The sequence below is a fragment of the Acanthochromis polyacanthus genome, chromosome 22, assembly GCF_021347895.1.
Source record: "Acanthochromis polyacanthus isolate Apoly-LR-REF ecotype Palm Island chromosome 22, KAUST_Apoly_ChrSc, whole genome shotgun sequence".
Taxonomy (NCBI): domain Eukaryota; kingdom Metazoa; phylum Chordata; class Actinopteri; family Pomacentridae; genus Acanthochromis; species Acanthochromis polyacanthus.
The window spans coordinates 10,120,806-10,143,668 of record NC_067134.1 but is presented as its reverse complement, the minus strand read 5'-3'; the positions used below and the strand labels follow the sequence as shown (position 1 = coordinate 10,143,668).

Genomic DNA, 22,863 nt, shown 5'->3' with positions numbered 1-22,863 from the left:
AAACTACCAAAATGAGACACAAAAGAGACACAAAACTACCAAAATGAGACACAAAAGAGACACAAAACTACCAAAATGAGACACAAAAGAGACACAAAACTACCAAAATGAGATACAAAAATATTTAAAATGAACACAAAGAGACAAAATGAGACACAGAAGAGACACAAAATTACCAGAATGAGACAGAAAAGAGATTTAAAATGACATCAAGGAGACAAAAGAGAAATAAAAATGTTACATATTTTTCCCAAAAAGAGACACGAAACTACCAAAATGAGACACAAAAGAGACACAAAACTACCAAAATGAGACACAAAAGAGACACAAAACTACCAAAATGAGACACAAAAGAGACACAAAACTACCAAAATGAGATACAAAAACATTTAAAATGAACACAAAGAGACAAAATGAGACACAGAAGAGACACAAAATTACCAGAATGAGACAGAAAAGAGATTTAAAATGACATCAAGGAGACAAAAGAGAAATAAAAATGTTACATATTTTTCCCAAAAAGAGACACGAAACTACCAGAATGAGACACAAAAGAGACTTAAAATGAACAGAAAAAGTCTAAAATGTGACCCAAAAGAGACACAAAACCACCAAAATGAGACACAAAATGGATTTAAAATGAAAAGAAAGAGACAAAATGGGAAAAAGTGAGACGTGACAAAAAATATTTCAAAAAATGACACAAAAGAAGTGAAATGACCCCAAAGACACAAAATGAGACACATAAGAGATTTAAAATGACATCAAAGAGACAAAATAGAAATGAAAATGTTAAATATGACACAAAATGTCCCAAAAAGAGACTCAAAACTACTAAAATGAGACACAAAAAACATTTAAATGAACACAAAAGAAGAGGCAAAACGGGAAAAAACTGTTCAAAATGAGACACAAAATGTCTAAAATGTAAGACAAGAGAATAAAATGACTACAGAGTGACAAAACAGGAAAAAAAACTTTGAAATGAGACACAAAAGCTAATTAAAATTACCTCAGACAAATTGGCATAAAAGATCAATGAGACATACAATGGTTAAAAATGAGACAAAAGAAATTTAAAATGAACAGAAAGACACAAAATTGAAAAAAAAAAAAAAGCTAATTCACTCCAAACAACCTTAGATGAATGCAAAATGATCAAAATAAGAAATAAAATGTTCCAAATGTGACACAGAAGAAAACAAACAAAAAACCAAATGAGACACAACCTGGATGTGAAATGACCAAAATAACACAAAATATGGGGAAACGAGTTTTAAAAAAGAGACACAAAATGGTCAAAAAAATTCCACAAAAGAGACACATTACAACCAAAGACAAAAAAGACACGTAAAATGATCACAAAGAGAGAAAACAAAAACTGTGAAATGTGACTCACAAAATGTCCCAGATGAGACACAAAATAGTCAAACCGAGACATGAAAGAGACCTAAAATGACCACAAAGAGAGAAAACAGCAAGAAACTGTTCAAAAATGTGACACAAAGGACACTGAAAATGACCACAAAGAGACAAAATAACATCTTTTATTTAAAATGAGACACAAAACAGTACAGAAAACACCACAATGTTTAAAATGAGACAGTAAGCATGTAAAACGACCACAAGGAGCCAAAAAGGAGAGAAAAAGAGTTCAAAATGAGATACAAAATGTCCCAAATTAGACATAAGAGATGTAAAATGACCACAAAAAGAAAACATTTATTTAAAATTAGACACAAAATTACCAAAATGTGACACAAAATGTGCAAAATGCCATGCAAAATAGACACAAAACAACCAAAATTATGCACAAATAAGATGTAAAATGGGCAAATGGAAACAACCACTTTAACTGAGACACAAAACTACCTAAAGAGTTGTTAAAAACAGAACAAGAAGTTAAAAACGAGACTCAAAATGTCCCAAATGTGGCACTAAAACTAGCAAAATGAGACAAAAAAGAATTAAAATAACCACAAAGACAGAAAACGATGAAAATGTGACACAAAACATCGACAAACGAAGCCAAATGTGCACAAAGAGGGGAAAGAAACACACTATAACACTATATATATTGATTTTTCCACATACAGACGTATCGATCGATTTCCATTCAGGTCAGCCGTCGTCCTGCAGCCACTGTCCTACTCTGATTAATTTACAGAGACGTATGGTTTGGAGTGTTTTAGAAACCGGGAACTAAAATGAAATCAAAATATAATATCTAATATAAAAATATGTTAAAAAAATGAGACACTAAAGAAGCAAAAACACCAAAAAGAAGCACAAATAAGATGTAAAATGACCACAGAGGATAAACTACCAAAAAAAAAGTTAAAACGAGACAAAACATCAGAAATGTGACTCAAGAGACACAAAACGACCAAAATGAGACACAAAAGAGATGTAAAATGGCCACAAACAGACAAAATTACACACAAAATCTCCTAAATGTGACACAAAAAGAAACTAAACTACCAAAATGAAGCACAAATAAAATTTAAAATGACCACAAAAGGACAAAAAAAAAAAAAAAACACGTGACACAAAGAGACTCAAAACAAGAAATTAATGCAAAAAATAAAATGACTAGAAAGAGATAAAAATGGAATAAAAGTGTTAAAAACACAAGAAATGTCCAAAATGTGACACTCATTACGCAAAAACCACTGCATTGAAGCAGAACAGGGTGGAAAATGACCACAAAGAGATAAATGACAAAAAAAATGTTGAAAATGAGACGTAAAATGTCGTAAATGTGACTCAAAAGAGACACAAAACCAAAAGGAGTCAAAGAGGCTCAAAATGACCACAAAGAGACAAAAAAACCCACATTTTCTATTCAAAATGAGACACAAAACATCCAAATTAAAGCAAAAAAAGATGGAAAAGGACCACAACAGGACACAATGGAATGACAGAGTTAAAAATGAGACAAAAGGTCAAAAATGTGACACTTAAAAGGCAAAAACCACTAAACTGAAGCACAGAAAAGGTGGAAAATGACCACAATGAAATAAAATGACAAAAGATGTTTAAAATAAGACCTAAAATGTCACAATTATGACTCAAGAGACACAAAATAACCAAAATAAGGCAGAAAAGACGCAAAACAGTCAAAACGAAGCGCAAAAAATGATTAGAGAGACAAAAATGGCATAAAATGGTTAAAAATTACACACAAAATGTCCTAAATGTGACACTAAACAGACAAAAACAACCAAAATGAGGCAGAAAATCAATGTAAAATAACCACAATAGAACAAAAATGAGACCAAGAGGGCAGAAGGAAACAAAATGGGGCACAAAACAGACAAAAACAAACAAATTGAAGCATAAAAAAGTGGAAAATGACCCCAAAGAGATACAAAGACAAAAAAAAGGTTAAAAACAAGACATAAAATGTCCCAAATGTCACCCAGAAGAGAGACAAACCAACCAAAATGAGACGCAAAATGACTAGAGACAAAAATGTAAAAAAACAAACAACAAAACAGTGAAACGTGACACCAAATATCCTAAATGTGACACAAAACCACCAAAATTAGACAAAATAAAGCTAATCGATGCAAATGATAAAAATGAGGACCTAAAGGTTCCAAATATGACACAAAAGACACAAAACAAAAATGAGACAGAAAAGTGAATTAAAATGAACGGCAAAAAACTGTTCAAAATGAGACACAAAAGAGACAAACCACCAAAACGTAACAGATTTAATATCACCACAAAATAACGTTTAATTCAAATGAGACACAAAACAAGACAGAAAAGAGCAACAAAATGTTCAAAATGAGACACAAAACAACTGAAATTAGATATAAAATGACCAAAAAGAGAGTTAATGGCAAAAAAATGTCCCAAATGTGACACAAAAAAAGAACCAAAAGTATCAAAATGAGACACAAAAGAGACTTAAAATGACCAAAAAGGGACACAAGAGATTTAATATCGCCACAAAGACAAACACTCAAAACAACCAAAATGAGACGTAAAATGACCAATAAGAGACAAAACAGAAACAAAGTGATGGAAATGAGACACAAATCCATTAAAATCAGACACGAAAAAGACTAAAGTAGACATCAAAAAACGTTAAAGTAAGTCAAAATATAAACTCTAATACAAAAAAAATGTTTAAACAATTAATAAAATCACTTCGTTTAATTTGTTTAGTGAAGCTCAATAATAAAATTACTCTGAAATATCTATGTTTGTGCAAAAGCTTTTTCAACAGCTAAAAAGACAATAAGAGTTCAGTTAGACCCACTTAGAATTTATTGTGCTTTCTGGGAACGTCTTCTTAGATTTAAAACCCAGTTATAGAAGCGTTTCTGGGGTTTCTTCTAGGTTTCTTGTTTCCAGTAGAGTGTAGTTCCTCCTCAGTGCCAGAAGGGGGCAGAATGCAGCCTTTAAACTTCAGTCCTGCTCTGATAAAAACCCATTCTGTTCAGTATAATGAAACAGTCTGAGATTTAAAGTTGGTGTTTTCTGTCCTCATGCAGCTCCAATCGTCTGCAGAGCCTCAGAGACGAGTCCTGGAAGACAAACACAGACGTGGAGTTACTTCTAGAGACTAAAACAACCGAAAAACGCTGAAATACGTCGCAGGAAATGTCTCAGTGAGATCAAAAAGAGATGTAATAAGACCAGAGAGAGGAACAACGACAAAAAAATGACCAAAATGAGACCGTAAATGTCCCAAATATGATGAAAAGGAGACACAAAGCTACTAAAATTAGACATCAAGGAGATTTAAAACGACCACAAAGACAAAATGGCAAAAACCGTTCAAAATGAGACACAACTACGAAAATGAGAAATAAAGGAGATGGAAAATGACCACAAAGAGACAAAATGGAATAAAACTTCAAAATGAGACACAAAATATCACAAAGGTTTAAAAAAAAAAAAAAAACTAAAATACGACACAGAATGTGTGAAACGTTGAACAAACAAGATTTGAAATTAACAGAAAGACACAAAATGGGGAAAAGGTGAAACATGACAATATTTAAAATGAGACACAATAGGCACAAAAAACCAAAATGAGACAAGAGATTCTTAAATGATCACAAAGACAGAAAATAAAATGTTTAAAATGAGACACAAATAAGATGTAAAATGACCATAAAGTGACAAAAATGAGGAAAAAAGTTGAAAATGACAAACTGTCACAAAAGAGGCACAAAACAACTAAAATGAGACACAAAGTGGACAAAAATGTCCAGAAAAAGAGAAAACAGAAACAAAGAGCTCCAAATGACAACAACAGCTGAATTCATCAGCAGTAAATCTTTACACTATTTCTCATTCTGAGTTTTATTCTTAGAACTTTGTTCAGAGGGTTTGGAAATAATAATAATAATATTTAATTTAAGATGACAACGGGAGAATGTTAATGCGTTTTTACCTGACAACAACTGTTTCCTCAAAGAGCCCGTAACCATGGAGACGTCACCTACAATCCCTCAGTTTTAAAGAGATTCTACTTCCTCAAAGAGCCCGTAACCATGGAGACATCACCTACCATCCCTCAGTTTTAAAGAGATTCTACTTCCTCAAAGAGCCCGTAACCATGGAGACATCACCTACCATCCCTCAGTTTTAAAGAGATTCTACTTCCTTAAAGAGCCCGAAACCATGGAGACGTCACCTACCATCCCTCAGTTTTAAAGAGATTCTACTTCCTCAAAGAGCCTGTAACCATGGAGACGTCACCTACAATCCCTCAGTTTTAAAGAGATTCTACTTCCTCAAAGAGCCCGTAGCCATGGAGACGTCACCTACCATCCCTCAGTTTTAAAGAGATTCTACTTCCTCAAAGAGCCCGTAACCATGGAGACATCACCTACAATCCCTCAGTTTTAAAGAGATTCTACTTCCTCAAAGAGCCTGTAACCATGGAGACGTCACCTACAATCCCTCAGTTTTAAAGAGATTCAACTTCCTCAAAGAGCCCGTAACCATGGAGACGTCACCTACAATCCCTCAGTTTTAAAGAGATTCTACTTCCTCAAAGAGCCCGTAACCATGGAGACGTCACCTACCATCCCTCAGTTTTAAAGAGATTCTACTTCCTCAAAGAGCCTGTAACCATGGAGACGTCACCTACCATCCCTCAGTTTTAAAGAGATTCTACTTCCTCAAAGAGCCTGTAACCATGGAGACGTCACCTACAATCCCTCAGTTTTAAAGAGATTCTACTTCCTCAAAGAGCCCGTAACCATGGAGATGTCACCTACCATCCCTCAGATTCTGGGATGGAAGCGCAGGTTGATGGGACTCGCTGGGATCAGCAGTGTTCGGGTTTTGGCCTCCACAGTCGGAGAACCGTCCTCAGGCTGGACCTGGTAGTTCTGGATCAGCTGCAGGAAGAAGACTTTCAAAATAAGAGTTTGAAACAGGACTTTTCAGTCGCGTCATTAGAAAGACGCCTAAAAAAAAACAAAAAAAAACTGGTGGAAAAGTGAAAAAAAAAAAAAAAAAAATACACAGAACAAATGCACCTCAGTGCCGACTTATGTTTTAAATAAACTGTTATGATATTATTATGGAGAATATGAGCTTGGATGTTTGAATTTGTTAAAGAGAAGGTGAGGAGTATATTTAATAAAATAATAAATAACATTCTAATGACATTTGTGGTTTTGAAAATTTATATAATTTTTAACTATTATATCAAATAAACAGAATAAATAATAGATATAGATACATATTTTTTTAAATGTTTTAAAATTTTTGTAAATTTAATTAAAAACAAATTTCTGACATTTTAGATAGAGGCTTATACTTGTCATTGTGTAAAACCTACAAAATTTGTGCTTTTTACAATATATTTAGATATTTTTTATATTTATGTTAAATAAATCTAATAAATAATGCTATATTATTTTTAATTTTATTTATATGCAGCTTTTAACATTTGACATTTTATGGTCTTAATTTAAAAAAAAAAAAGATTTTTTAGGACATTTTAGATAGAAGCTTTTATTTTTCATAGTGCAAATCCAAAGAAATGTGCAAGTTATTCAAAACTGAATATATATATATATATATATATATATATATTTTTTTTTATACTAACTAAACATAGTAAATACACTCAACAAAAATCTAAATGCAACACTTTTGTTTTTGCTCCCATTTTTTTGTGAGTTGAACTCAAAGATCTAAAACTTTTTCCACATACACAATATCACCATTTCTCTCAAATATTGTTCACAAATCTGTCTAAACCTGTGACAGTGAGCACTTCTCCTTTGCTGAGATAATCCATCCCACCTCACAGGTGGGTCATATCAAGATGCTGATTAGACACCATGGTTGGTGCACAGGTGTGCCTTACACCAGTGGTTCTCAACCCTGTTCCTCAGGACCCCATGTCCTGCATGTTTTAGATGCTTCCCTGCTCCAACACACCTGACTCAAATGATCAGCTCGTTATCAGGCTTCTGCAGAGGCTTGCTGACGAGCTGATCATTTGAATCAGGTGTGTTGGAGCAGGGAAGCATCTAAAACATGCAGGACATGGGGTCCTGAGGAACAGGGTTGAGAACCACTGCCTTAGACTGCCAACAATAAAAGGACACTCTGAAAGGGGCAGTTTTGTTTGTTTTTTTGGGGGGGGGCTCACTCCTCTTCAATGGCTTTGCGAAGTCACTGGATATTTGACTGCACCTTTCAGAGTGTCAACATTCCAACTTTGTAAATCAAAGTGACATTGGTATCTGCCGAATTGTTTTTATTGGACCCCAGGAAGAATAGCGACAGCTCTGCTGCGCTAATGGGGATCCCCTTCAATAAATAAATAAATAAATAAATAAATAATTGTGTATGTGGAAAACGTTTTAGATCTTTGAGTTCATCTCATAAAAAATGGGAGCAAAAACAAAAGTGTTGCGTTTATATTTTTGTTGAGTGTAGTATTCCAATAAAACTTTGTGATTATTTTAAATGTCATTATTATTTTTTATTATTACATTTAATAGAATAAGTATATTATTTTATGTATATATTATTTATTTAATTTTGACATTTTTTACTACCTTAATAAAAAAAGATCTTTTACGAGATTTGTAGATAGAGACATTTGTTTGTCATTGTATTAATCCAATGAATTTGTGAGTTTTTAAAATTTGTACTTACATTATTTTTTAATATTATAATAAAATATTATAAATAATATTCCAAAAAATTATAATTTTAAAAAGGTAATTATTATGATATGAAATAGAAATAATGAATAAAATTATTTATTTTTACATTTATATATAATTGTTTTATTTAATTTTATGGCCTTAATGAAAAAACAATATTTTAGGAAATTTTAGATAGAGGCATTTATTTGTCATTGTGTTCATCAAATCAAAATTGTATTCATATTCTTTTAATTCTTATATTAAATAAATATTTTTATTCATATTTATATGTAATTTTACGGCTTTATTCAAAAACAATTAAAGACCACCTTTTATTTATAAATTTAGTTGTATTTTCTATAAATCTTCTCATAATGTGCACGTGGAGAAGAAACATTGATTCTATTTCCATTGTAGGTTTAATAACGTAGGTAAAACGTTGCATTCTGCAGGTTAATTATTACATTTTCAGTCATTTAAAAGCTAAATAAAAGAGAAAGCAGATGTTTCCACACCAGTTAGCTGTTCTTCAACAAATAAAGTGTAGCTGTGTTCAGCTGCATGAATAAAAAGCCGAGTAAAAGACATGATATGAGTGTTTTTCTGTCTTTTTCTGGGATTTCCCGTCCTCCTCACCCTGGACAGAGCGAAGTACATCTCCATCTCGGCTAGCCTCTTCCCCACACAGGCCCGGACGCCAACGCCAAATGGGATGAAGCTGTACGGGTGGTGCTGGTAGAAGCCGGGCCACGTTCTGCCACAGCGGCGGGCCGGCGGATCGGAGCGAAGCCAACGCTCCGGGATGAAGAGCTCGGCGTCCACGAACTCCGACTCGTCATGACAGGCGGCATAGTGGCACAGATGGAACTGGGTCTGAAAACCAAAGCGAGAAAAACACCAGAAAATGTGTTATTTACTGTAAATCATTAGTCCAAAAACTAATAATTACACACATTATATGAACACATTTTATTTTGAAAAGCTGGCTGGTTCACAAATTAGCATCTTTGAGCTTTTACTTTGAAAGTGCACCAATCAGCTGCGAGTCACCGGTCGGTTGCAGTGAGCAGAGCAGCCAGACTAAGAATTAGACCCTCAAACAAACCATCATAGCTCAAAAACTATACATCGGATTGAAAAAAATTCTTTCAGCGTCTGAAGCAGAATCTTGTTGTGAACATTCTGATATATTTTTATGTCAGTTTTGTGTTTCTATAGAGACTTAGTGGCAGGTTAAAGTGACCTCCATTTCTGATTTTGGAGGTCAGGTATAATGGAAGTCGATGACAGTTTTGGTCAACACGCTTTGATTTCTGAGCTGATTTATGAAAAAACTATAAATCCTACAGCGGTGAGATTCACACTGGGTGGAGGAGTACCTGCATTTGTATGTGTAAACTGTTCATGTAGAGGAGGAATTGTGAGAAGGAGACGAGGAAAACTGCACATTCTTATGAACATATGATTTTTCTAGTCACATGAAACTTCTGGACAAAAATTCACAAAACTCAAACTTTTTACTTATCAAAACAATTTAGAGGAATAAGATTCAAATCCATGTGATCAGTTTAAACTTAGAATGAAGTTTCTACTGTGAGATGTGCCAGAGCTGCATGGGTCCAAAGTTGGCTGGATTTTGGCCAATTTACCATTCATTTCCATAGGGATTTTCAAAGCTGATTTTTGGGAATTTCGAAACAAGCGGACAATCAGTCGCTACCAAAAGATAAAACAAATTACTACCGATCGAGATGGAAATTTTGATATGTAATAGACACAGCGTTTCTAAAAGATTTGTGTTGGAACAATCTGAGCAAAAACAGTGAGCTTCAGTCGCTTAATAAAGTTTATCTAAGGAAGACGCTGATGTTTCACTTTTCTAGGTCTGTTTTCCCACCTTCTTCGGGAACCAGTAGTTGTCCACAATCACCTCATTCTCTGAAACGAAGCGTCCATTTCCAGGAACAACAGGATAAAGTCTGGAGGAGGAAGCACACAGGGAACAAACTAGTCAGAACAGACATGAGGTACTTTGCTGATAAACCCAGACCAAAGCTGGTGGGAGATGTGGAGAATTCAGACCATATAAGGACATAAAAGATATTAAACGACCTTTTACTCAAACTCCCTCTGACTCACTGGTGAAACAAGGAGCAAATGTCCAACACAAGCAGTGCAGGAGAAGCTGGATGAACTATTCAGACTTTTCTGTTGTACGAACTCTGAAAGACGCTTTAAACTGCAATAAGAATGTCGCTCAGAGCAGTGTTTTCTTATCTAGCGGAGGACTATGATGACAACAGTTCGGCAGACGATGATGCCTGAGGCGGCTGGAGACGAGGAATTTATCATCTGTGCCAGTTATAAATCAGTTTAACAATCTTTCCAGTCCCTACTGATGACGAATCTCATAGGATCCTTGAGCTACTGCCAGAAACACAGAAGAAACTCCCACAAAGAAACCCTGGAGATGCCCTGTTAGTCCATCCACACTGTCGACAGATTTGGGTTTGGTCGGTTTTGCTCAAACAGAAGTTGCAGCTGTTTGAGTGTTTGCAGAAACTACAAGGTTGATGTCGGAAAACAGACAGATTTTCCTCCTACACAGGCTGGAAACTACGCAGAAAGAGCTTTTAGTGACCAATTTTCTGGTTAATTTTAACAAAATCGTTAAGATGCATGAGTGCAAGCATCAGGATGTGATACTGCAAGTGAAATCCAAGCCAGAAAGTGCACTAAAAGAAGATTATGTGTATTTTAACAGCCAAGAATCTTCATTTTTGCATAACATGTCCTTGAAGAATGCATAGGCAAAGATGAGCTATTTTTTTAAAAACAAAAACAGAAGAACACTATCAATATTAAAAGTGAACAGCAGAAGCCCCAGAATTGAGCCTTGTGGGACACCGTTAGCAAGCGTTTACTGGACTTCTCTGATAGGTTCTTGAAGATGTTTTCACCTCTCATCTTGAAGACATTTCATCCCAGATGAGAGGGAAAAACATCTTCAAGAACCGACCAGAGAAGTTCAGTCTTTTGGAGGAGTGGTGAAATGTCTTCAAGAACAGACAAGAGCTTCAGTAGAAATCAATTGGACTTTTCTGGTAGGTTCTTGAAGATGCTTTCATCTCTCATCCAAGATGGACGGAACTTCCCTGGTAGGTTCCAAGATCCATCCATCCATTCTCTATACACCGCTTTATCCTCACTAGGGTCGCGGGAGGTGCTGGAGTCATCTCAGCTGACTCGGGCGAAGGCAGGGGACACCCTGGACAGGTCGCCAGTCTGTCACTGGGCTACATATACAGACAATCACACTCACATTCACACCTACGGACAATTTAGAGTAATCAATTAACCTCAGCATATTTTTGGACTGTGGGAGGAAGCCGGAGTACCCGGAGAAAACCCACGCATGCACAGGGAGAACATGCAAACTCCATGCAGAAAGATCCCAGGCCCACCCCGGAATTTGAACCGGGATCTTCTTGCTGCAAGGCAAAAGTGCTAACCAGTATGCCGCTGTGCAGCCCAGGTTCCAAGATGAGAGGCGAAAACATTTCTACAAAAATCTTATCTTTACCTCATCTTTAACTTATAGCTCACCGCAGTGTCTCCTTGATGACGGCCTTCAGGTATGGCATCCTGCTCAGGTCATCGGTAGTTGGCTGTCTTTTATCGGGACAAACCGAGTTTAGTTCTCGGTGCAGGAGGTCCTGAACCCTGCTGTCCCTCGATAAATGGTACAAAGCCCATGACAAGGTGTTGGACGTCTGTTGGATGTGAGAAGAAGAAGAAAAGCTGTCACGTTTCTGAACCCCTTCTTAAAACTTAATTTTAACAATTAACTTTTTTAATGGCTATTTTATGCTTATTTTGACCAAAGAAAGATGCAACAGGATGTGATTTGGAAAGTGAACGCAGAAAAAAAATCATTTTTCGACAGCTAAGAGTCTTCAGTTTTGTAGTTTTTCTATTTACAATCACATTTTATGGCCTATAAACGGCGCCCACAGTGTAGAAGCTGTAAAGACTGTCAGTATAATCCAAAATGGAGAGAGAAGTTGCTTCAGTTGACCTCCTTGAAAAATGTACGGAAAAATATGGCTTATTCCTGTTTTTAAAAAGCAAAAAAAATGAAATACATTCCATAATATTAAGTATGAACAGCAGAGGCCCCAGAATTGAGCCTTGCGGGACACCATTAGCAATCAAATGCCTCAGAAAGTTCAATAAAACAAGCTGCACAACGTTTCCTTCTAACTAATCTGCAATAATACCATTTAAAATGTAATAAAAATGAATCAGGTTGATTATTCACCAGAGATTTTAGGATCTTTATAAGATTTATGCTTCACAACGGGATCTGGACCTTCCTGCTTTTGTATCTCAAGTTAGCAAATTCTATCATGTTTCTAAACCACTCCTGAAAATCTAATGCCCATTTTATGTCTATTTTTACTAAAGAAAGATGCAACAGGCTGGAGTCTATCCCAGCTGACTCGGGCGAAGGCAGGGGACATCCTGGACAGGTCACCAGTCTGTCCTAGGGCTACATATACAGACACACAATCACACTCATATTCACACCTACGGGCAATTTAGAAATACCAATTAGCCTCAGCATATTTTTGGACTGTGGGAGGAAGCCGGAGTGAAGTAGTAAGGGAGGGAGAACATGCAAACTCCATGCACAAAGATCCCAGGCCCAGGCCGGGATTTGAACCGGGGATCTTCTTGCTGCAAGGTGAAAGTGCTAACCACTACTTCACTGTGCAGCTAGAGAAAACCTAAATATTTCTTAATATTTTGGCCTCAAAACTAAAGTAACAGACACATTTTAACTGCTATTAGCACAGAAAAAATAGGCCAGAATCTTAATTGTTGTGGTTTTTCTTCTTTAAAACTGCATTTAATGGCCTATAATTGACAAGGAAGAAGCAAGACGAATTGGCAGATAGTGGATCCGTCTACTGGAGTGTGTTTTCCCGCACGGCAGCAAAGGAATGCAGTGTTATCATGTCATCATCGAGAGATCATCGCCTGGAGTCATTGTTTCAACAGATTTTAGTCAGTTCTACAAATGAAAACTTCCAGATCTGTCCTTGAGAAGCAAAATCAAGTTTAAAATCAATCATCCGGGAGCTTGTTTAGCATCTATTTGGTCACAGTGGGTGAACCTTTGGTGTGTTTCCTCGTCATGTGAACGGTATGTGCTTGTCGGTTTATCATCTCTGCTGACGTTGTAATCACAGGCCTGTCCATTTCACAAACCGACTACTAACAAGCCTGAACCTCACCTGGGAATGCAGCCAAACGGGCTCTGTGACAGCTTGAATCTGCTGCTGGAGGTTTTGATCGCCTCCAGCCAGCCAAAGCAGAGTCTGATAATAGCAAAAATGTTTCCTACAGACAACAAACAAGAAATTCCTGCTGCTTGCTTTCCTGACAGCTGAAAAGTGGGTCAACTGGCAGATCTCAAAAACACATAGGAAAGTGTTTCATACATCAAGCTAAAATGTTAATAGAACAAATATTCACTTTTTATGCTATAAAAATTTCATGCAAATCAGAGAAGAGCAGAAATTGTTCTTACAATCAGACTTCCAGAACATGCTTGCTTTGCTAACTCGCTAAATATCAACAATCTGTCTCCAGAATCTGAGTCTGATCCAAGTACAACAAAGTTTCAAAATGGTTCTCAGAATATAACTTTTGAGTTTTTAAATATGGGTGTATTTTTCATTTTCTCGCCCATTTCAAGGTGTGAAAAATGCACAAAATGCTAACATTGCTAACTGTGGACTGCAGTTTCAAAGCTGCTTTCTGGGAGGATTCTTAACCCTCCTGTTGTCTTCATTTACGAGCACTAAAAAAAAAAAAAAAAATTGTTTTTGTCTTAAAAAAAAAAATCCCAAAATTCTGCAAAAAAATTCCCTAAATTTCTGAAAATTTGAAAAATTTTCAGGAAGAAACTCCAATAATTCCATAAAAATTTCCCTTAAAAGTTTTATCTTAAAAAAATACCCCAAATTTGGCAAGAAAATTCTTGTAAATATTGTCAAAAATGAGTAAAAAGTTTCCTAAAAATACCTAATGTGATTCCATATATATCGGTAGAACTTCTAATATTTTCTTTAAGAACATTCACAGAAAAATCAACCAAAATCCAGAGAAATTCGCTGGATTTTAGTAGATTTTTTGGGGAATGTTCTTAAACTTTTTTCCACCAAAAAATGTTCAAAAAATTTCGAAGGTGTAGACATCAGAGGTTTCACTGTGAAAATATTTTTTTTTCCACATTTTCAAACTTTAAATTTGCAAAACCTTCAGGAAGAAAATTCCAATAATTCCTTAAGCATTTCCCTTCAAAGTCTTATTTTTAAAAAAAATCCCCCAAATTTGGCAAGAAAAGTTTTGTAAATGTTTTTTAAAAAATGAGTACAAATATTCAAAAAAAATATCCTAAAAATATCTAAAGTGATTACATGTATATCAGCAAAACTTCCATTTTCTTTATAACATTCACAGAAAAATCTAACAAAATTCAACAAAACTTTGGTTGATTTTTTAGTGAATATTCTTAAGAAAGTTTTTTTTTCAACCAAAAAAATTCCTAAAAATGTTGAAAATGTGGATGTTTCACTGTGAAAATATTTTTTTTCCCCATATTTTCAAACTTTAAAACGGGGCCCGCAGGACAACATGAAGGTGAATTAAAATGACGGATTAGAAAGCGCTCGAGGCGTCTGATGAAGGTTCCCACCGTGTCGACGCCTCCCAGCATCAGCTCGGTGACGCTGATGTAGACCTCGGCTCTGCTCAGCTTGTCAGACGCCAGCAGGTAAGTCAGGTACATCCCCTCTGCAGCGCCACCATCGACCACCTGAGCTTCTATCTCAGCCACCCTCCTGTCGATGAGCGTCCGAGCTGCAAAGACGAGAAAACAGTTAACTGACGTAGACATAAAGCTGCAGGGAGGCTTTAGCGGCCTCTGGAGCTACATACCGACATCGTAGAGGTCGTCCCAGGCCTGGACGAAGCGCCTCCAGAAGGGGAAGACGTCGCGGCTCCAGTGGGGAAGCAGCAGCACCATGTCGGACAGACTCAACATGTCGTTGAGGGCGGCGATGAAGCGCAGAGTGTCGTGAGGAATCTCCTCCTGGAGGCAGCCCAGCCGGGTTTCAAACAGGACAGCCGAGATACCTGGAGGGGAAAAACAGTCAGAAGACACATGAAGGTTTCTATCAAACCTCTAGCTGCAGGTCACAATAAAAATGAATAAATATCTTCTCAGTTGTATCTAGAGAACCATTGAACTCTGACCTACTAATGTTTGGCTTTTTGGAACAACTATACTCAGATTAACTGCATTTATTTCAATCTAAATATAAAGATCATCTCATTTCTTGTCCATTTTTTAAACATCTGGACGAACATTTTATCCAAACAAAACCATTAAATGACAGTAAATCAGCTGGTTGTGGTTTAAACTGCTCAGAAATGGCTTAATAATGGCTCTGAACAGCTGAAGAACCCAGTAACTATAAGGTAACTAGTCTAAAATTAGCTCATTTAAATTGAGTTTATGATCAGTGGAGGCTTTATGGATTAAATCAGGGTCATATTTTTATTTTTAGTTGCAGCTCAGTGTCTGTTTCTTTAGTTTTTAGAGCAAAATAATGAGAAATATTAAAATTTTCTCTTAAATTTCAGGTCATATTGGCAGGGATCCACAGATTATCCATCTAAAAGTACACATGATCTCATTTCCTGTCCATTTGTTAAACATCTGGATGAAAATATTGTCTAAATAAAACCATTAAATGACACTAAATCAGCTTGTTGTGGAATAAATGAATCTAACAGCAGCAGATATCGCATCTCGTTGCTTTCTTTGTTTTCTTTGAGCCACTTTGTGCCAGTTTCAGCTGCAAACTTCACACGTCTGTTGAAGTAACGGCGGTTAAATGCAGAACTTCAGCATCACAGACTCTTTAATATAGGAGCTGGTTTAGGTTGGATTTGGTTTTTGATCAACTCTTTTCATCTGAAAGCCTTTTTTCCATCTCAAACCATCAAATCTCTGAAAGTCCCTACTTTCAAAAAAACACGTTATTTACACGTTGCAGTGGGTCAGGAAATAAAAAATATGCCCATATTTTTGAAAAACGCTTATATGTAGTTATATTCTGAGAACCATTCTGAAACTGTTTTACTTGGAGCAAACTATCAACCAATATTTTGGTAAAATGCAGATTTAAAAGTGCAGTCTGTGATTCTGGAGACAGATTGTTGATATTTAGAGAGTTAGCAAAGTTAGCATGTTCTGGAAATCAGATTTTTAGAGTGATTTCTGCTCTGCGTGTTGGATTTTCATGTAATTTTTGGTGCACAAGACATGAATATTTATAAAAAAGACAAGAAAAAGTTTACCTTTATGCATGAAAACCCTTGCTGACATGACATTTTTTAAAAATTGCCTGTTTGACCCATTTTTAAACACATTTTTCACACGTTGAAATGGGTCAGAAATTGTAAAATATGCTCATACAGGGTGACCCAAAAGTTTGGAAACAAATGAAAAGTCTATAATCCAAATAATATATGTTATTTCAATAAATCAGTACCACAGATATGTTCAGAAGAGTAACAGATTAGTGTAAAACAAACATATTTCGACATGTTCATGTTTGTTTCTTATACAAAGACGTGAACGTTTCCACCAACTGGTTACACTGGTATCTTCTGGAATGTATCTTCATTCATGCTTATGAAGTGTACTGGCTAATGCTAGTTAGCAGTTATCTCTGGTTTACTCATGTCCAATCCCAGTTGTATTGAACAATCCAGTCCAAGTCCAGGTTATGAAAAAACAAGAATGTATTTATTTACATTGTGTCGCTGATTAATTCACAAAAAAGGCTTTCAAAAACAAACAAGACGGGACACGGTAAGAAAACCGTGTGTCTCCACTGCTAACCTGGCATTTCTTCCCATAATCTCACGTTCCGGTGAGCCAAGCTGCAGGCTCTTAAAGCTACAGTACCACCAGAAATTAAACAAAGTGAACAGTCTGTTCCAGTCCAAAAGATAAACAAATAACCATATTCCATTAGCATCACTCTGAAATAACCATTAAACCAATATGCAAACTTAAGATTCAAAAGTTACAGCAAAAATTATATCTACTGTAAATAAACAAATAAAATGAGAAAATCAGCAAACTTATGATTGCCTCATACATGAAGGTTCCTCAAACTGGCCAGTAAATGTTGCCTCATAGTACTTTTGGATGTTTTAAAAAAAAATTAAAACCGTCAGATACTTTACCATCAAGAGTTTTGAAATCTGACACTGATGGCCTGCATTTTGAAGTTCTGCTCCAGCATACCTGGACCTTATGCTTCTATTAATTTTCTTCCGAGTTATTGCACTCGGCAAATACTATGCTTTTAAGTTATTTTATTATGCTGTAACAAAAATGGGTAAAATAAGAGTGAATTCATGCACCCCCCAACTCAAATAGACACTGCAGTTAAACTTTGTTTCCAAACTTTCGGGTCACCCTGTATTATGGGGAAACTTCTACATTTACTTATATTCTGAGAACCATTTTGAAACTCTGCTTTAACTGGATCGGATTATCTACCAATATTTTTGTTAAAAAGCTGCAGTCTGTGATTCTGGATCTCTCTACCTTCGAAGCCGAACTTGTAGAACTCTGAAGCCAGGTCTGGAACAGTGGCCTGGTCCAGGCTGCGACGTCGCAGCAGCTCGATGCGCTGCAGCAGATCTGAGACCACCTGGTGGACGACTGGAGCGAAACTCATCACCTCCTGAGGCTTCAGCATCTTCGGGTTCAGGACGCTGCGGATCCGGTACCACTCTGGTCCTGTGCTGGAAAGTTTATAAACAGCCTTCAGGGATTCTTTACACATTTGAATTTCCTCATTTCACTGCAGAGTTTTACTACAGTTTATTCAGATGCTTCGCTTTAGTTAGTATTTTACACTTTGAGCATTTTTTAAAAACTTTATTTGTCTTATTTATTTGCATTTGTGGTCACTTCACTGATTCTGCTTGGTATTGTAACTACAGGATTTCCTCTCAAAGTGTTTTTTATTCTATTATGTTCTTCTGTAAAGTAAACAGGAGGACCCATAATGGAGCCCTGAGGAAATCCTTCAATAAAAAAGTATTATTTATTCATTCCCATAATGAAATAAAATTTTAAAAATCCAATTTTTTTTATGGCATTCTCTTCTTCAGTAAAGTAAACAAGGGGACCCACAATGGAGCCCTGAGGAACTCCTTCAATTAAAAAAAAAATCCTTATTAACTCCAATAATAAAATAAAACAGAACAAAATTCAAAAATCTTTTTATTTTATTCTGTTCTTCAGTAAAGTTACCAAGGGGCCCCATAACAGAGCCCCGAGGAAAAACTTCAATAAATAATAAAAACACTTATTAATTCCCAGAATAAAATAATCTTTTTTTCTATTCTGTTCGTCAGTAAACAAGGGGGGGCCCCACAATGAAGCCCTGAGAAACTCCTTCAATAAAAAAAACAAACAAAAACTTATTAATTCCTATAAAACAAAATTAAATTCTATTTAATTTAATTAGTAAACTTTTATATTTTATTCTGTTCTTCGGTAAAGGAAAGAAGACCCATAACAGAGCCCTGAGGAACTCCTTCAATAGATTCTCATTTAGTTGTTATAGTAATATAAAATTACCAATAATAATGTTTGTTTTTGGCAATATGAGCTAACTGGGGTATCCGAATCCAGCTGTTTTTCTGAGAATTCTCCATCTGCTGAATAAAAATATCAAAGCAAACACATTTTATTGTCATTTGCTGAAATACGGTCTCTAAAAATGCGCCGTCCTATCCTGTAGCATGAAGAAGAGCCATGTTGTTAAAGTCCTGGTACTTCCACTCACTCCACATGCAGTCCATAGGCCTGGCCCCTCAGGTCTCGGTACTCCTTCCAGTGGGGCAGCTCGGCCCGGACCGGGTACCGGCCCTCCTGGTGGATCACCTGAGCGATAAGGTCCGGACTCGCCACGTTGACCAGGTCGAACGGGCCAAACTTGGAGCGCCAGATGGGTCCGTAGAGATTCTTCTGGACCCCCTGGAAGATGGGAGGTTAAAGACCGAGAGCGTTTATATTTAAACTTTACAATCTTCTGCTCAACCATCTCTGTTTTAATTCAACCTTTTTATCATAAATTATGAATATTTAAAATGTTATCCGTGGAATATTAACTCGATATATATAATAAATAATCCTTAAATTTTCCTTTGAGGCAGTTTGGACGACAACACCTCAGAAACTGAAGGTGTGGTTAAATGGAGGTGACTAATCTAAAATGATCTTATTTAAACAAGTTTATAATCTTTGGAGGCTTTATGGATTAAATCAGGGTCATATCTTAATTTTTAGTTGCAGCTCTGCATCTGTTTTTTTTAGTTTTTAGGTGAAAATAATAAGAAAGATTTTGATTTTCGGTCACATTTCAGGTCATATTAACAGTGATCCATAGATTTACTGTATTTACTTCCATCTAAATATAAAGATCACCTCATTTCTTGTCTATTTTGTCAACATCTGGAAGACTATTTCATCCAAATAAAACCATGAAATGACACTAAACATGTTTTTCATCTCAAAGCATCAAATCTCTGCTTGACCGTCTCTGATTTGCATTAAAATTTTGAGTAAAGGATATCTGTGAACAAATCTGAAGTTTTAGCTTCGTATGCTAAACATTTTCAGAGATCTGTGTATTTTTAAAAACTGTCCATTGGCCTACTTTCAGATTGTTTCACACATTAAAAGAGAAATATGCACAGAAATATTTAATTTTTCACTTATTTTAGAGAATCATTTAAACTCTAACCTACTAATGTCTGCTTTTATGGAACAATTATCTGATTAAAGAGTTCTGAAAGTTCAACTAAAACCACATTTTGTCACCAAATATTTCACATTAAAACTCTTTTACATGTTTAGTTCTGTTAGTTTAGTTTTTAACACATTTAAATAAGCTCATTTTAGATTAGAGTCACTTTATAGTTACTAAAAATATGAATTCTTCAGCTGTTTAAAGCCATTATCAGACAAACCTGCATTTCTGACCAGTTCAGATCACAACCAGCTGATTTACTGTCGTTTAATATTTTTATTTGGATAAAACTTCTATCCAGATGTTTAAAAAAATGGACAAGAAATGAGATGACCTTTATATTAGACAGAAGTAAACGCAATAAATCTGTGGATTCCTGTTAAAATGACCTGAAATGTGAGAGAAACTCTAAATACTTAATATTTTGGCCTCAAAACTACAGTAACAGACACATTTTCACTGCTATTAAATTCTTTGTACCTCAATAAAGCGATGCATTACTGTTTAATCGTTTCACTGGATCAGATTTTCATCCAGATGTTTAAGAGATGGACAAGAAATGAGCTCATGTGTACTTTTAAAAGGATAATCTGAAGATCCCTGTTCATATGACCCTGTTGTAATCCATAAAGCCTCCAAAGATCAAAAACTAATATAAATAAGCTCATTTTAGATTAGAGTCACCTCATATTTACGAAAAGCTCTTCCATGTAATCTCTACAATAAAGACAGTAAGTCCCTGGATGTAGTTCGTGCAGCTTCACAGCCTTTAAAGACTTTCTAACTCCCAGGTTTGAGGAGTTTGTTTACAGCTTCGTGTACCTGCAGGAGGTGAGTCCTCTCCGAGTATCCCTTCACCAGCAGCCAGTACAGGCTGGTGGCCAGACTGGGCCCCGGAAGATCATCGATGCTCTTCAGCTTTGCCTCCGTCGTCGCCGCCGCCTGGACGTTCAGCCTCCTGCAGGCCGAAGCTCCGGGTCCTCCGGAGGGTCGCAGCAGCGGAGCGGCCCGAGGAGCCCGCAGCGTCCGGGGGAGGAGCGCAGGGAGCCGGAGAGGCCAGGCCGCAGCCGCCGGGGAGCCGCTCATGGTGGAAGGTGTGGGTGTGCTTTTAACTCATGAGTAAAAGCACCAGTTCAACTGCGGACGTTACTTTTTGTCTTCGTCTCCCTGAAGGTGACTTCCGGTACTGCAGAAACTATGCAGGCGAACAAGGACTGTCCAAGAACAAAAGCAGAAGTAGGACACTCCTGCAAAACCACACAAATAAGAGACTTAAACCTTCTCTAAAAGTTCCTCTAATGAACACTTAGAAACAAATATTTCAGAGAAAAAAAATTAATGCAGCAAACCTGAGGCCGACGCAGCTGTGGACACCAAAACTTTCTTTGGGCTTCCAACCACAAAATGATACAAAAGAACCAAAAAAAAGACAAAGTAACCACAAAAAGATGCAACAAAAATATAAACGCAACACTTTTGTTTTTGCTCACATTGTGTCCTTTTATTGTGGCAGTCTAAGGCACACCTGTGCACTAATCATGGTGTCTAATCAGCATCTTGATATGGCACACCTGTGAGGTGGGATGGATTATCTCAGCAAAGGAGAAGTTCTCACTATCACACATTTAGACAGATTTGTGAACAATATTTGAGAGAAATGGTGATATTGTGTATGTGGAAAAAGTTTTACATCTTTGAATTCATCTCATAAAAAATGGGAGCAAAAACAAAAGTGTTGCTGTTGTGGAAAAAATTGTATGTTTAGCCTGGATCGATGTATGAGCAAAAAGTCTGATGAGTCCAGAAGTGCCTTTGTCTGTTTATTGATGCATCGAAAAGAGACAGGCAGCTTGCAGCAAAGCGAAACAGCAAGTGCGCCTATAAAGGGGAAACACTCTATTCTTATAGGTTCAGTCGCACATACACACATATAGAGAGCTCATTATCTGCCTGGTTGCAGACGTCGTTTTTCTTAGAATTACAAAAGGTCAGAATGTACAGACAGTCACCCCTTCGCCTCACACCTGAAACATTTCTGTGGTTTCATTCAAACGTCGCAAAAACGAGAAGTGTGAGCATGAAGTGATACCAAGAGCTAGGTTCAGTGAGAGGGTGACATTTACCATTTGGGGTGTCTGAGGAAGAAACACAGGGGCCGTTTACACGAGAACCATCTTAACAGAAAACGCAAAAGTGGCGTCTTGTCATTTCACGTTTAGACGAGTGGTTTTGAAGGAAATCTGCGTATATACGGTGACTCTATAGTGTGTGGAATTCGATTGGATATGCATGCCATGCAGCTGGGTGGCGCTGTGATAAAACTCTGCCATGTCTACGCGCATGCGTACTGGGTCATTCCGTGTGGTTTCACCAGATGATGGTTGCCGCACCATTTTCAAATTAGTCCTAAATTTGCATGCCATTAGATAGTCACAAAAGTACTTTCTATGCAAAATTGTAGGCCTGTAGCTCAAATAGTTTCTGTGTTGTGGGGGTTTGAAATTTTCAGAATTTGGGCTATAAAAAGCCTTGCCAGCGTTTTTTTCATCTTTAAGTGGTTATTTCTCAGCCTCTAGACATACCAGAGAGCTGTGAGTTAGTAAACAAGGTCTAAGTTATACCATTACACTTTTTGAAGGTAGTCGCCTTTAACAACTAATATTTCGAAAAGAACAAAACATACATAATACTACCATTGGAATGACTACTAATACTTGTATCCCAATTTAAAGTACTGAAAAGCAAAAAACGATTTTGACATTACCCATGCCATTTTGAGTAAGAATATCTCAGTAACTACA

General features: G+C 36.5%; 1 protein-coding gene across 1 annotated transcript; it reads right to left on the bottom strand.

Annotated features, from left to right (window-relative positions):
- Window positions 1-1,531: 1,531 nt before the first annotated feature.
- Window positions 1,532-21,332, bottom strand: LOC110970952 (sterol 26-hydroxylase, mitochondrial). Its single transcript, XM_022221271.2, has 10 exons — window positions 20,885-21,332; window positions 19,097-19,287; window positions 17,845-18,044; window positions 15,153-15,350; window positions 14,911-15,074; window positions 11,751-11,917; window positions 10,042-10,123; window positions 8,781-9,017; window positions 6,249-6,371; window positions 1,532-4,541 (listed from the first exon to the last, which is right to left on the bottom strand). Exons 1-9 carry the CDS (start codon window positions 21,146-21,148, stop codon window positions 6,255-6,257), a joined length of 1,620 nt encoding a protein of 539 aa, XP_022076963.2. The 5' UTR covers window positions 21,149-21,332; the 3' UTR covers window positions 1,532-4,541; window positions 6,249-6,254.
- Between the last annotated feature and the right edge of the window lie 1,531 nt (window positions 21,333-22,863).